Source organism: Lithobates pipiens, unplaced genomic scaffold (assembly GCF_037356315.1).
Source record: "Lithobates pipiens isolate NorthernLeopardFrog02 unplaced genomic scaffold, aLitPip1_a1.2 Scaffold_13, whole genome shotgun sequence".
In the NCBI taxonomy this organism is placed as follows: domain Eukaryota; kingdom Metazoa; phylum Chordata; class Amphibia; order Anura; family Ranidae; genus Lithobates; species Lithobates pipiens.
In genome coordinates, this window is record NW_027507718.1 from 149336004 (window position 1) to 149351784 (window position 15781).

A 15781-nucleotide genomic window follows, 5' to 3' on the forward strand; every position below is an offset into this window, starting at 1 on the left:
TGATTTTTCGCCTTTACCTAGGGCATCTCCCAGGGACAGCATTTAACAAAACCTCTCGTTTAGGCAGAAAGGAGAAGAACAAAAAAAAAAAAATCACAAAAAATAAAAAGCAGGTAATATATTCAAAATATGTGATGTTCCTCCACAGCCTTCCTGTACCATTTCCCTTTCCGTTTTCCTGTAAAAACGCTAATATGCTTTATGCTCTTATCCCGCTATGTCCAAGTTCTTATGTATGTGGGCTATTCCTCATGAGCATGTCACTTTAAGATTGATCCCATACACCCAGCAGGATCATGCAGCAAAAAAAAAAAAAAAAAAAAGTAAATAAATAGTTCCACCATTATTATGTCTCTGTATACATGGGATTTCCACGAGCGGGGGTATCTATTCACCCTCCGTTTGCCACCTGCACTTTGCTGCCTCATACACACATTAGTCACATTTAGGAAACTCTGCTCTTTGTCACATAAACATCACAGCTATAAACTGTTACCGTCCTTTTCTGCCTGCTATGGCTGTCTCCCGGTGATTCTCAGGGCTCCTGCGATCTCGTGGCAGATCTCGTCCGGTGTGTTCATGACCAGCGGAGGGGGGGGGGGGGGGGGGGGGGGGATACGGGCGGTGGGGGAGGTCAAAACCCCGGTGACTCTCGGTCCTCACGCGGCCGCCAATGGCCGGAGTAGCGGGGGGGTTGTTCCGCGATTTGCCGTGCTACAGCAGCGGGGGCTCGCATCTGCTCGGGACGGAGCCTCTCACCTCTCCACACCGACCCATGTCCTCCTTCCCTCGCTCGTCAGCACGCTGCGGTTAGCGCTGGCAGGCCCCTCCCCTCAGGCGGATGCTGCGTCCTCACATCTCACACCCACCACGCTCCCCTCCTCTAGGACACACTTAACCCCTTGATCACCCCCTAGTGTTTAACCCCTTCCCTGCCAGTGTAATTTACACAGTAATCAGCGCTATAAAAATGCACGGATCGCTGTATAAATGACAATGGTCCTAAAGTAGATCGCCGCCATTACAAAAAATATAAAAATGCCATAAAACTAGCCCCTATTTTGTAGACGCTATAACTTTTGCGCAAATAAAAAAAAAAAATCAATATACGCTTATTGCTTTTTTTTACCAAAAAGTAAAAAAAATAAAAATAAAAAACATTGCTTTTTTCAAAATAGTTTCTCTTTTGTTTATAGCGCAAAAAATACAACACACAGAGGGGATGAAATTCCAAAAGAAAGCTCTATCTGTGGGGAAAAAAAAAGGACAAAATTTTGTTTGGGTACAAGTCGCACGACTGCGCAATTGTCAAAGTGACGCAGTGCCAAATCACAAAAAAAGTGCTCTGGTCAATAAGGGGGTAAAATCTTCCGGGGCTGAAGTGGTTAAGAGGTATGTATGGTCTTATGTGGTACCTATTCAGCTTAAACTTACTAATTTTAGCAATACTACATTGCTCTCGCTATCATTAGGTAATGGCCCTTTGAGCCCCAAAAATCTCCCTCAATTATTGGACCTCTCTGGTCACTGACTTTACATACAGTGACCTCTATGAACTTATATTAATGTGGTAGTCTACCTCCTATCCAAGAGTGTGCCCCCTACCACACTCCCTGGATCTGTTGCTTACTAGCTGTTTAGAGTGTTAGATATACGCCTGCATCTACTACTTGGTAAGCTTTTGTTGTTCTACTACATATCCAGTCTATTTGCGTGCCCTTTCTATGTAGCTCTCCCTCTGTTATATCTGACCATGCTGCATCTATACCGATATAGTTTTATTTTGATCTTGGGCTTGATATAAGTTTACACATTCTAATATATACGCCATTACATCTTTAATTGTTTATAGACTTTTCTGACTAACTGGGGCAACTCTGTATTTTATACAGCTTTTCTTGTTCAATATATTTATTGAGTTTTCACAAAAGGAAAAAAAAATAAAAAAATAAAATAGGTATAATGCATGGATACATAGCATAAATCAGAATGTAGTACAATATAATAGTATGGTCTAAACATCTTACAGCTATGTTTACATAATATGCTTAATAGGTGTATGAATAAAGACCATAATAAAATGGTCAAATTGAATATAATTGCCTAGATGGAAGGCAGAAAAAAAAAAAAAAAAAAAAAGTAAGTATCCTTATTACCTACAACGTATTTATAAAAGAAAATTACAAAAAGGGGGAGAAAGAACAGATAGGAAAGATAGAAGGAGGGAGTTGCTTGGGGAGGAATCCTGCTCGTGACACTCATGTGTAATTGAAGGATATACAGTATAAACCTAGTGTGGTAGTAACAAGGATTGGTCAAAATCAGTGGAGAAGAAATGTTTAATCCATGGTTGCCAAATCCTACAGAATTTATTGATTTTGATTACTTCAATAGCTGGCATCTTAGCGTATATGAATGCTTTGTTCATTCTGTGCTTAGCTTCGACCACAATAAGGGTTTGAGACTTCCATGCCTTAGCAATCGTTCGTTTGGCTGCAATGCTTAGTTGAATAAACAATTAAAATAGTGTGTATGGGGAAGAGTAGTGGGTTTAAGGTTCATAAGTGCCATGGCAGGATGTGGAGAAATATTCGTTTTCAGAGCTTTGGAGGCCATAAGAAATATGTTCTCCCAGAATTCTTTGGCAACTGGACATTGCAACCATATGTGGAAATGCATACCAGGAGTGTCACATCCTCTGAAGCAATTGGGTGAACATGTGGAACTAAATTTAGCTATTCTAGCTGGTACTAGGTACCATTGTGCTAAAACTTTGTAATTTGTTTATACTGCAAAACAATTTGAAGAAGATTTGGTGGCTAACCATATATTAGACCAATCCTTGTTACCCATTTCTCGATTCATGTCCTGTGCCAATTTAGTGGCGTATGAGGGTAAAGATCCATTGGAGATCTCATTTAGTTGATGATATAATAATGAGATAAGTCCTCTAACATGTGGGTCACTTACACAGATACGCTCAAATTGAGTAATTGGTTAAGGGTTGAGCCCCTATTAAGTGGTTCATAGAAATTTTTAATTTATAGATAACAAAATATTTCCTTTTTAGGTAGCCCAAAGGTTTCACATAGTATATGAAAAGTATGGATATTGGTTGAAGAGGATATATTGTATAGGCGAGTAAGGTTAATAATGGACCATGCAGAGAATGATCTTGGAAATTTCCAAGCAGGATAAAAAGGATGGGTTATTGAGGCATGAAAGCAGGGGATTATGTGACTATTGTAGATTATGCAAACATTTGAGTTTATCCAAAATGGGCAGGGTATGTTTCGTTATGGGATTAGAAAGATGAACTCTATCAGCGGGACAAAGCCATAACATATTTGCTACTGGGATAAGATCACTATTGATTCGATAGCTACCCATAAGGGCACTTCAACCGTAGCATGATACTTGGGGAGGAGTGCAATCTGTGCAGCGTTGTAATAAGAAGAGAATTTGGGTAATCCCAAACCTCCACTTTTTATTTTTTGCGCTATAAAGAAAAATAGAGCGACAATTTTGAAAAAAAACACATTATTTTTTGCTTTTTGTTATAATAAATATCCCCCAAAAATATACATAAAAATTTTTTTTCCCCAGTTTAGGCAGATACATATTCTTCTACATATTTTTGGTAAAAATCGCAGTAAGCGATTATTGATTGCTTTGCGCAAAAGTTATAGCGTTTACAAAATAGGGATATAGTTTTATGGCATTTTTATTATTATTATTTTTTTTTACTAGTAATGGCGATCAGCAATTTTTATTGTGACTGCGACATTATGGCGGACACATCGGACATTTTTGACACATTCTTGGGACCATTGTCAGTTATACAGCAATCACTGCTATATAAATGCAGCGATTCCTGTGTAAATGACACTGGCAGTGAAGGGGTTAACCAGTGGGTGGCAGTGTAGGGGTTAAGTGTTCCTAGGGGTGTGTTGGGCTTTCATTTAGTGAACACTGATCTCTGCCAATCACATGGAGCAGAGATCAGTGTCACTAGTTGCTAGGCAGAATGGAGAAATGCTGTTTACAATGGCATTTCTCCATTCAGCCGTCCTGTGAGACGATCGCGGGTATGCTTGCGGCGATCAAGTCCGCTGCTCTTTGCGCTCGCGATGGCAGGGCGGCATTGAAGATTGGACGTACCTGTACACCAATATGCCTGTCCGTGCCATTCTGCCGACGTACATCGGTGTGCGCTGGTCGGGAACCAGTTAAGAATACGAGGTTTGGTAGTACCCCAAATAAAGGACATAACTACGTTGAGTAAGTCTTAGAAAATAAGATGGTAGCGGTATAGGAAGTACTCTAAATAAGTACAATAATTTCAGTAATAGACATCTTTGTAGCGTTAATCCTTCCTAACAATGACAAAGGTAGAAAGGCCCATTGCTTCATGAGGCCAGTGATTTGTTTCAAAAGGGTTAAGTAATTAGCCACAAAAAGATCCTTAAGAGAGATCGTAATTTGTATTCCCAAGTATGGGAGTTGTTTTGGAACCCAAGTAAAAGGTAAGGAGGTTTTAGCCTGATGAAATTCATATTGCGATAAGGAAATATTTAATGCATTTGATTTTGTTGCACTGACGTGTAGACCTGAGATTAGGGCAAAGTTTTCTAGTGTAGCTAGTAGATTGGGGGTCGATATATGGACTTATAACCAGCATATTTAATATATGCTCTAGGATTATTGTACAAGGAGGAAACCCAAGTCAAGAAATGATTACCGAATCCTCATTTTTGAAGGATATATTTCATATATGGCCATGTAACAGAGTCGAATGCTTTCCTTATATCCAAGGATACAAGGCAAGCTGGGATTTGTCTGGTTTTGGCTGCATGGATAAGTAGGAGTGTTCGTCTAATGTTATCCCCAGCCTGGCGTTTTGGAATAAAGCCTATTTGGTCTTTATGAACTAGATGGCCTATGATATTATTCAATCTAGAGGCCAGGATTTTAGCTATTAATTTTATATCTAGATTGAGGAGGGATATCAGACTGTAATTAGACCAGGAAGTTGAGTCAGAGTGTGGCTGGGGGATCATTGCTATAACGGAGGCGAGTGTCTCTGTTCTAAATGATAGTCCCTTAAGAATCGAGTTGAAAGCCTTGGTTAAAATAGGCATTAAAATGTGCACAAATTGTTTATAATAGGCTGCCGAGAATCCATCCGGGCCTGGTTTAAAACTTCAGCATCAGCGATTGGGCTTTCAAGGCGATTACGCTGCTTTTGATCAAGATTGGAACGAAAGCTCTAGAATCTTTACTGGGTTACTAGTATTTGCTTCTCTAGATATTTTTAGTCTAATTTTTTTTTTTATTATTTTGTGAATTTTCTAGAGGTCTAGCCATGGTCGTATCGAGTTTGTCTGTCCTAAGGTATTGAATATGTTGGCGCAAACAAATGGCTTTCTTCATTGCAAAAGAGCGTAATGCCTTGGTTCTTTTGTGGAATATTAAAGCCTTGTACAGGAGCCATAAACCAACTAGGGTGAACATTATACAATAATAAGCAAAGTACTTACCAAGAGCCAGGACTACCAACCGGAGAACCAAAAGGGAATAGTAAAGGATAGAAAGAGAAAGAAAAAGATAAAATAAGCGATCAAACCCATTATGAATACAATGTATCATTAGGTAAACGTTAAGGAATAGGGTGTGGGAGCATCTCAGGGGAGTACATAGAACTCCCCAAGAGGGTCCGGGACCACAAGGCGAGACAAAAAAATAAAGTGGGAGTCTCGAAGAAAACTGTTCAAAAATTTTAAATATAACCAAACCATGTAGCCAAAATTTCATTCATGAACGCAGCAAATTAAAATAAATGTAATTTAGTTTAACCAGCATGAGGAGCTGGGGACCAGTTTTAAGTGAGAGGAATTATATACAGCTGAAATGTCAGTCCACAGTATTGAATGGCGATTGTTCAAAATGACCACGTTTACTAAGATTTTGGTATGAAGATGATGAAGAGCTGGGTCCTGCAGCTTTAATTTGCTGTGAAGCTCGAGGAGTCAGCCGTCTGCAGGATTGTTCTTTGGTCAGGCCCATTTCAATTAGGGCCGACTGTAGGTCCTCTGAAGATCAACAAACATATTTTGTTTCCAGATGTGAGAATCGAAAGCAGAAAGGGAAACCCCAATGGTATGTTATTTGATTGCGCTGGATGGAGTATCTGTAATTGAAGTTTGAGCGCACGTCTTTTAGCCACTGTAAGTGGATATAAATCAGTGAAAAGATCGATAGTCATGACCCTGAAAGTTGAGGGTTTCTCTACCCCTGGCGGCTGCAAGCAGCTGTTCTTTTGTTTTAGAATAGTGTAAATTGGTTATTATGTCTCTTGGAGGGCCATTAGTTTTGCAAGGAGCTAAGGCTCTATGTACTCTATCCATTTCAAGTCTGTCAATAGGGGTACCAGGTATTAATTCCTGAAGAAGCGCCATGACAGTTGCCTATAAGGCTAGAACTGATTCTGGGATTCCCCTGATCCGCAAATTCAATCGAAGGTCTCCATTTCCCTGATCTTCCAAACGTGACTGTAGTGAGAGATTTTCCTCATTAAGAGTCATAAGCTCAAGTAAGTTATTCTGTGTGTGGTTATCAATTGTATTGACCCTTAGTTCCAATTCTGCGGTTCTCTGACCAAGTTCTCTTAACTCTTTTGTTAACTTCTCAGTAATATGGTCTGAAGTCTGAGTACTTTATGTAGCATATTTTCAAATTTTGTGAATAGATCTGTGTTTTCTATATTTTGAGAGACATTAATGTAATTTACAGGCTAAGCATTAATATCCTGTGTGAGCTGTCGGGGAGGTATAGTACACTTACTGTGTGGGCTGCAGCGCTGTGAGGGGGAGGATGCTGCCACCATCTCAGCTGTCAGTCTGTGAGCCGCTCCTCTCGGTATAGCAGATTTAAATTTTGTTTTTTGGCCCTTCAGCACCATTAGTCATGTAGTAGGCTGTGCAAGGCAGAGTTTCTTACAGTTTTGTGCGCCACTGAGACCTGTAGTCCTCCACTGTGTACTCCTGAGGAGCGGAGCTCTAAGGAGACATTACCACTGCCGCACATGCGCCCCTCTAAACAGCTTTTATGCGGTGTTATTTAGAAACTGTTTTTACTACGTAAACCATTTCTTTCACAGTATAATTAACATAGTATGTTTAAAGACTCATTATGCGTGTAGGCCCATGGGTTTGTTAATTTGTGGGGCTTCCCTATCAATATAGATGTGGGGGTTTGTTTCCTGACCCATCGTTGTCACTGGATTTGGGCCTTCCACCTTACTGGACTCTATCACAGTAACTTTTTCATTGTTTATAATTTTTGTTTAATCTGTTTGGATATTATGATATACTTATTTGATGTTTTTCTGACATATTCATTAGAGCTAAAAGTGCAGCTATGTGTGTAACATGTAGGAGCGAATTGTGTGACCTCATATTGTGACTCAACTACGCCAAACACTTTACTTCCATTGGATGCTGCTACTGGTTAATCCTTCCTTTTTTTGCACCAATCTGGATTATTAATTAAATATATATATTATCTTGGAGGTGTTATTTGAGTCTTTGGGGTTAATTGTTAATATGTTCCTTTTTTAATATGTGTTTGCAATACTATGCTTCTTAACTTTATCGAAATAAAAAACTTAAATTATTTTTATTTACCCGTGTGCCTACAAAGTCCATTTTCTTATTTTCTATAGTCCTTTTTTTCAGCAAACAAGAAAAAATTGATTTTTTTTGTACTCACCGTAAAATCCTTTTCTCTGTAATTCACTGGCTGACACAGCTCCTCTGTTAGCCATTGTGTTGTTACGACCCCTTTAGGAGAAGAGTAGGCATAACATTTCATGAAAAACACAGGACTTTTAGGTCACTTAGGCAACAACCCCCAGCCTGCCATGCAGCGCTCATTACGTCAACAAGCAATATAACGTAAAAAAAATTAGGATGGGCGGGTGCTGTGTCAGTCGGTGAATTACAGAGAAAATGATTTTACAGTGAGTACAAAAAATCCTATTTTCTCTTATATTCACTGACTGACAGCTCCTCTCTTAGCCATTGGGACATCCCCAAGCAGTGCCAAAATGAGGGGTGGGAAAACAGCATAATAACTTCATCCACCATGGCAAGTGGGAACTAGTATAACTTGACCCACAAAAATTACAGTGGGTGGAAAAACCACCACCACAAAAAAAAAAAAAAAAAAAAAAAAAACAGAGTGCTCCTCAATAGAGAGGCACCACCCTCAAACCGCACCAAAACTGCGGTAACAAATGCAACAGTGCATTAACGTAAAGGTACTGCGTTTTTACCTAAACAAAAACTAGGAAAAAAGGAAAAATTGCATATGCAATTGCAACTATACAGCCGCCTGCAAAACGTTGTGGCCAAAACAGGCATCAGTCGATGCACTGACATCTACTGTAGAACTTAGTAAAAGTGTGAACAGCCACTAGAAAGACCACTTTCTGGGAAAGAGTCAACAGAGGAGACTTATATTTTCAAAAGGAGGTTTTTGCAGCGCAGACAAAACCAGATTCAAATCCCACGGGGGTAAAGGTGGATGCACCGGAGTAACTACATGCCTGACCCCTTTGACAAAAGTGCTCACTAGAGAGCAAGATGCCAGGGGTTGCTGACAAAAAAGCCAAAGCTGAGATTTGTCCTTTAATGGTGCTCAAGGCCAATTTCTGGTCTACTCCTTGCTGAAGAAACAGCAGGATCCTGGATATAGAAAAAGAGCGCAGATGCCATCCTTTCTCCTCACGCATGGAGATGTAGGCCTTCCAGGTACGATAATAACTTTTGAGAAGAAGATTTCCGTGCTCTCAGCATAGTTGGGATCACAGAGTGCGAAAGATCCCAGTTCCTCAACACCTGGCTCTCAATAACCATGCCGTTAAGGCCAATGATGTTAAAGCAGGATGGTGAATCGGACCTTGAGACAGGTCTTCTCGTAACGGCAGTCACCAGGGGGCGTCTGCCACTAGGCACACCAGGTCTGCATACCAGGGACACTGGGGCCAAGCTTGGGCAATCAGAATTACTGGAATCCCCCTCGGCCTCCACTCTGCGGATCAGACGTGGTAACAGTTTCAGATGAAAGGCATAGATCAGCTGGTACTGCCCCCACGGAGCCACCAGCGCGTCTTCTCATGGATCTCTTGTCCTGGACACGAATTTCGGCACCTTTCGGTTGAGCCGGGAGGCCAAAAGATCCACGTCTGGTGTGCCCCACCTTAGGCACAGTAGCCTGAACACCTCCGGATGCAATGCCCATTCTCCTGGGACCAGCATCTGGCGACTTAAATAGTCTGCCTGCCAGTTCTCCACTCCCGGGATGTAAATGGCCGACAGGGCCGGTACATGTTTCTCTGCCCACCGAAGTATGTGAGTGACCTCCCATGCTGCGGCCAAGCTTCTTGTTCCTCCTTGATGATTGATGTATGCCACAGCCGTGGCGTTGTCTGACTGGATCCTGATCAGGCGCCCTCAAAGTCTTATCGACCATGTGGAGAGGCATAGCCTGATCGCTCTGAGTTCGAGCAGACTGATCGACAACTTGGATTCCTCCGCCGACCAGATGCCCTGGGTCGACTGAACGGCCATTACTCCACCCCAGCCGGATAGGCTGGCGTCTGTTGTGACCACCACCCATTTCAGAGGTAGGAATGATTTCCCGGACTGAAGTACCAGGGAATCCCTGACTAACTGGCTCACCTGGATCTGACGATCCAGGGACAAGGGAAATTTGTCCCATTTTGTCAAAATCTCCTTCTGCAGAACTCTGGTGTGGAACTGGGCATATGGTACTGCCTCAAACCACACACTGGTAACGGGCTTCCCCGGCTGCAAATCGCAGAAACTTCTTATGACGGAGGCATATGGGTATGTGCAGGTACGCATCCTGGATGTCTAAGGAAGCCAGGGAGTCCCCTTGATGGAGTACAGCGACTACTGAGCGAACTGATTCCATTCTGAACCTCTGTACTTTTACAAAGTAATTGAGGGCTTTTAGATCCAAGATTGTAGTCCCCAAGAAGGAAGCGGTACGTCCAAACAGGTTTGAGTAGAACCCCTGGAAACGTCCCGATTCCAGAACAGGAACCATCACACTACGATTCAGCAGGTCCCTTACTGCCCCCAAGGCAGCCTCGCAGCGAGCTGGGAGTACAGGTATGCTGGAGGGGAAGAATCTGTTTTGCGGCCAAGAGTAACTATCTTGTAGCCGGAGGAAATCAGATTGCAGAACCACTGGTCGGACAGCCGGGAGGCCCACCGGGCTGCAAACTCCCGAAGGCGACACCCCACCAGTGTTGCGGGTGTGGGCAAACCTTCATGCGGCAGCACTTTTGCCCTCAGGCTTGTGGTTCCAGGGACGCATTGGTCCTTCAGAGGTCGTCCTGTTGGGCTGGGGACATTTGGTCGAAGCTCCGGGAGGACAAAAAAGCCATTTGTGAGCGGAAAATTAGGGTCTTTGCTTACGGCGTGACTCAGCCTTCCTGGCCTGTGGGAGTAGAGTACTGGATGCCTGGTCAGCAGACCAGCATTTCGCCCAAATCAGACGCCTCAGCACCACTGCTGACACCGAAGCCCTGGATAACAGAGGTAGGGTATCCAGGGCCGTATCACAAACATACTTAAGGCCTTGCACTAGTTGGTCTGCTAGTTCTACGCAGACAGGAGAAGCCTGTTGCTCTCCCAATTCGCGGCGCAACAGTTTTGCCCACTCAGTGTCTGGGAGACAAGTGTGGATGCCAGTACTGGTTGCATGGTTGACCCCACAACAAGGAACGAGACACTGCCTCGGGCTTCCTGTCCGTGGGATCCTTAAATACAGGAGTCCCCTGTACCGGGATTGTGGCTACTTTGTTTACCCTGGATACTGGGGGGTCCACGACTGGAGAAGCTGACCACTTTTTGAAAAGGCTCTGCTCAAAGCGGTAGCGCACCGCCATGTATTTAGGGATGAAAAGGTCTGTTGCGGTCGACCCCATTCCTTGTAAATGAACTTGTCAAAATAAGTCAGGAACACCTTAGGTGAATGGGCTGGCTTACGGGACCCAAAAGGGGGCGCTACAACAGCAGAGGGATCTGCTGGCTCCCGATTCTTCAGGGTATCACGCACAGCTGTGATAAGTGCTCAAACAAGCAATTTGTCGTGCACGGAACCGGGCGGGGACTCATCCTCACTGTCCGAACGGTCCTGGTCATTGTCATCTGAAACGACAGAGCAGAGGTCTCAGCAGGGCCTCCCCAGAGGACCGGGGGGGGGGCTGCAGGGGCCGCTTTTTAGCACCTTTGCACCCACGCACCACCTCGATCTTGGCAACAAATTGAGGACTGCCAACAAAGCGTCCAAAGGCACTGCACATTCTGCAGGCGAGCCGGTTGCAATTGCTTGGATTTCAGGGGAAGAAACACCAGTTTCTGAAGCCATGCTGACCCTACCCTGTCTGCCACCTGATGGGGACTTAGGACAGTGATGGTCCCACCCTCCGACCTGCTGCTGGCTGAGGGGCTCTTTCCCGCAGGACTCATCACCCCGACTGGTTCTGCGCCGTCTAGCAAGTAGTGCCCATGTCCCTTGTCAGCTCCCAAGTGCAGAGGAAATCACACTGTCATCCAGAGCTGCTGCTTATGGTGTTGAAACCGATCTGCAATGTGCTCAGCCTCAAAGAAAATGGCTGCCAACGTCCAGTATAAGGACATAAAGCACAGAGAAAATGGCTGCTGGACTACAGGAAAGCATGCTACTCCTAGAGACTGACCAAAAAATGTGCTCAGGCATCAAGAAAATGGCTGCCGGGGGTCCAGTATAAAGGACAAAACCATAGGAAAATGGCCACCAAGCTACAGGAGAGCATTCTGCTCCTTGCCCTCACCTAAGATGGCCACTTAACACTGAATACCATGAGGGACAGTGACAGAAAACGACATTGAACAGCGCTGCAGGGATCACAGACACAGCCTCAACAGACACCCCCGGGGAGAGAAAAAACATCAGGGCAGAGCCCCCCCTCAGGTGAGAGCCCCTGTACATGACACACACCGCTCAGCAGCCACATGCCGCATCCCCCACAGGGAGGAAGGAAGATAGGGACAGAGAGAGAAGAGGGGAAGAAGAGGGACCCCCGAATTGACCTCCCAGGGAATGCCCAGCTGCTCAGCCCCGCCGAGCTGTTCTTGCCAGTCCCACAGAGCTGGGAGACATTCCATCACAGAACCACTCTACATTGACGCAGGCATCAGTAGCCCGGTCATGTGTGCCCCCCCGGAGCATTAAAGCTTACCGGCCTCTGGAGCTGAAGTACATTGTGGCCGACCCAGCACGTAGCTCTGGTCTGCACACGCTCGCTGGCCAGGCTGGGGAGACTACAAGGATAAGGGTATCCCAGCCTGTCACCCAGCCGGCTATTTTCTTGCCAAAAAGCAAAGCTTCTGCAGAAAAAAATCCAGACCGATGGGCCCGCAGGGTTCCTAGGTCTTTCTTCACTAAGAAAAATAGAGTGCTGCATGGCAGTCTGGGGGGTTGTTACCTAAGGGACCGCCCCTTGAGCGGAACTAAAAGTTCTGTTTTTTCATAACATGTTATGCCTAGTTTTCTCCTAAAGGTGGAGTAAAAAACCCAATGGCTAAGAGAGGAGCTGTGTTAGTTGGCAAATAGAAGAGAAATCATGACTTACCGCCATTTCATGAGATATAATATATAAATGTATAATCTTATACTCATACACTTTTAGATATATGAATATCCTCAAAAAAATATTGTCCTAAACATATAAAACCAAAATGCAATTTATTTTAGGCATATTATAGCTCATGGAGGTGGTACATTAATAATGATAATATTCATGGTGGGATCTGCTATAGAGTGTCTATAGATAGGTGATGTATTTAGTTGAATTTCTACATGGTTTAGGACTTTAGGAGACAAACCCGATATTTACTAACTTTGTCTGTTTACCAATCCTTAGAAGTGTTCAGCTGGGTAAACATTCCCCAAACAAAAAGAAGGAAAAAAGGGACAACGAGGGGGCAACAACGGGACTTTATATGAAACAAGACATTGAGGGTCAATTAAATCAATCAATTTGGGTCACTTTCACCACAGCAGCTTGGTCTTATTAACCTCCAGCCACTTTTAGGACCTTTTTACTTTCTGGCCTGCTTGCCGGCTTCTTGGACGTTACCTCAGCTCCCAGAGGGATGCAGATTTCCCCTCCCAGTGCCTCTGATGTAAATCATCACTACCGTGTATTTTTTTACTATCCAATAGGTAAGAGTTGTTAGGACCATTGTATATGCTCCCGCTCTCCCTCCATAATCAATTACCATTGATTATTAATATTTTATCACAGGTACCCCCAATTTTTATAGCAGCTCCTGATGAGTGGAAACAATCCACGAAACGCGTAGAGCTTTTTACCAGTGGATATTATGCCCCAACAACCAAGATTTCCCCATGGGTTTGATCTAATTAAATCATCAATTCACTCTAGTGGTTTCTACTGTATATGCACGTTGGGATGTACTTTCGGTTTGTTACTATGTGGAATAATGCTATTGTAATATGAATTTTATATAATAATGTTACTATAATATGAATTTAACCATGATATTATCATGTAAAAAAATTTTTTTTTTTTTAATTTTGCTTATTATAATATTGATTTATCATCAACCGATTTATGTATTGTACTATCTCCCTGTGCATCGCCATTAAATTATTATTTTATTGATTGATTGATTTAATTGACCCTCAATGTCTTGTTTCATATAAAGTCCCGTTGTTGCCCCCTCGTTGTCCCTTTTTTCCTTCTTTTTGTTCAAATATCGGGATGGAGCTCTGTGTACCGGATGGTCACGGCTCATATAAAGTCCCACCTGTATCTATTCTACATAAACATTCCCCAAAGTTTTCTTGTAAGACCTTGTTTGACAATGGCACGACTCACCTGGGGAAAACAATTGCGTTTTCCTATGTTTCCAAGCTTTCCTATGCTTTATCGTCAAGGCTTCTCAAACAACTCCTGTTTAGAGACCATTAAAGAGGAAGTAAACCCTAATGGGTTTACTTCCCTTTTGTCTCCCTGCAAAGGTAAAGCATAATGGGCTACTATGCATCCCATAGTAGCCCATTATGTGTCACTTACCCGACACAGGAGCCAGCAATGTCACCGCTGTCCCCTGTAGTCTGGAGCATCCACCTTATTCCGGTATCTTTGCTCTGGCCACTCACAGCGCCGAAGCAGGGACGTCACTCTCACGCATGCGCACAGGAGCCACCACTAATGGCTTTATCGCCGTCAGCGGCGGCATGCCGCTGACGGTGATAGTGCGCCTGCGCGCCGCTGTCTACGGCGCATGCGCTGTAGACTTTCGTAAACCTACACGGTTTAGGAGATATTTCTTGGACCTACAGGTAAACCTTAATCTAGCCTTACCTGTAGGTCAAAGTGGTTTGTAAGGGTTTACAACTACTTTAAATATACTTTTCCTTGGCTTTATATACCCAGTTTGTCAGACAACCTGTTTATAGATCTCTAGCCAGGTGGTAAAATGAACAGAATGTTCCGTTTGAAAAACTCATGGGTCTGACCTGATGCTAACCCTGTTTTTGAGGCATATTCAATCTTACACCTCCATCTGAATATGAAATATGTTTATTTCTTAAAGCGGACCTCCACCCTGAAGTGGAAGTTCTGCTCATCTGATCCCTCCCCCCACAATCGGCACCTTTCAGGGGGGTGGGGGGTGCAGATACCTGGATAATCCAGGTATCTGCACCCACTTCCGGGACAAGACCGCTGCAGATGGCCCCCCCCCCATTGTGTTCTGGGAAACACACAGTTCCCAGGACACAGCGGGGACCAGTAGAGACGCGCAGCGCGACTCGCGCATGCGCAGTAGGGAACCGGGCAGTGAAGCCACAATGCTTCACTTCCCAATTCCCTGACAGAGGATGGCGGCGGGGGCAGCAGAGAGACGAACGATTGCTCGTCATCTGCCACCAACATCGCTGGACCCTGGGACAGGTAAGCAATTTATTAAAAGTCAGCAGCTGCAATATTTGTAGCTGCTGGCTTTTAATATTTTTTTTAAAAGGTGCAGTTCCTCTTTAAACATAGTTCTGGCAAGTTATTTTTATAACTTAATTCTGCATAAAACATTTAAGGCCAAGTTCACACTGGTATTAAAAGCAGGCGTTTGAGGTGCGTTAAACATGCCCCTTAAATGCCTATGCAAATGATACAAATGGACAGCACACAGTGCTGTGCACGCTGTCAACGTGAAGCGTTAGTGTCCCTTTAAAATTGAAGCCACATTGAGCCAGGAGGCGCTGAAAGCCTTTTAACACCTCCCATTCAAGTCTATGATAACGCTTCGCAAACGCCCTGGCAGGGAGTTGTGGTGTGGTTGCGGCTTCTTAAGATAAATTACACATTTGGAAAGGTTGAAAAAAGGACACAAGTCCAACCAATGTGTGTGATTTCAGTATTACATTGTATATCCCTGTATATTGTGGACGCTCAGGTGCCTATATATATATACACATTTTTTGAAATTTACGATGCTCCCTGCTGAAACCACTGCCTGTGTAAGAGAATTCCACATCCTAACCGCTCTTACAGTAAAGAACCCTCTACACAGTTTAAGGTTAAACCGCCTTTCTTCTAAATTTTAGTGAATGGCTGTGTGTCTTATTAAATTCCCTAGAACAAAATATTACAGCGCACACATGCAAAAAATACATT

General features: G+C 43.6%; 1 protein-coding gene across 3 annotated transcripts in view; it reads right to left on the reverse strand.

Moving 5' to 3' along the window:
* Positions 1-15781, reverse strand: part of POLE4 (DNA polymerase epsilon 4, accessory subunit) — a 121178-nt gene that overhangs the window by 20388 nt on the left and 85009 nt on the right. The window contains exon 4 of one of the 3 annotated variants that reach the window (XM_077475730.1): positions 7696-7841. The exons of the other annotated variants lie outside the window; for them this stretch is intronic. Within the exon in view, the coding sequence (XP_077331856.1) occupies positions 7711-7841 (131 nt within the window). The 3' untranslated portion in view covers positions 7696-7710. Of the gene's footprint in view, positions 1-7695; positions 7842-15781 lie in introns of those variants that run through there. 3 annotated transcript variants of the gene reach the window in all.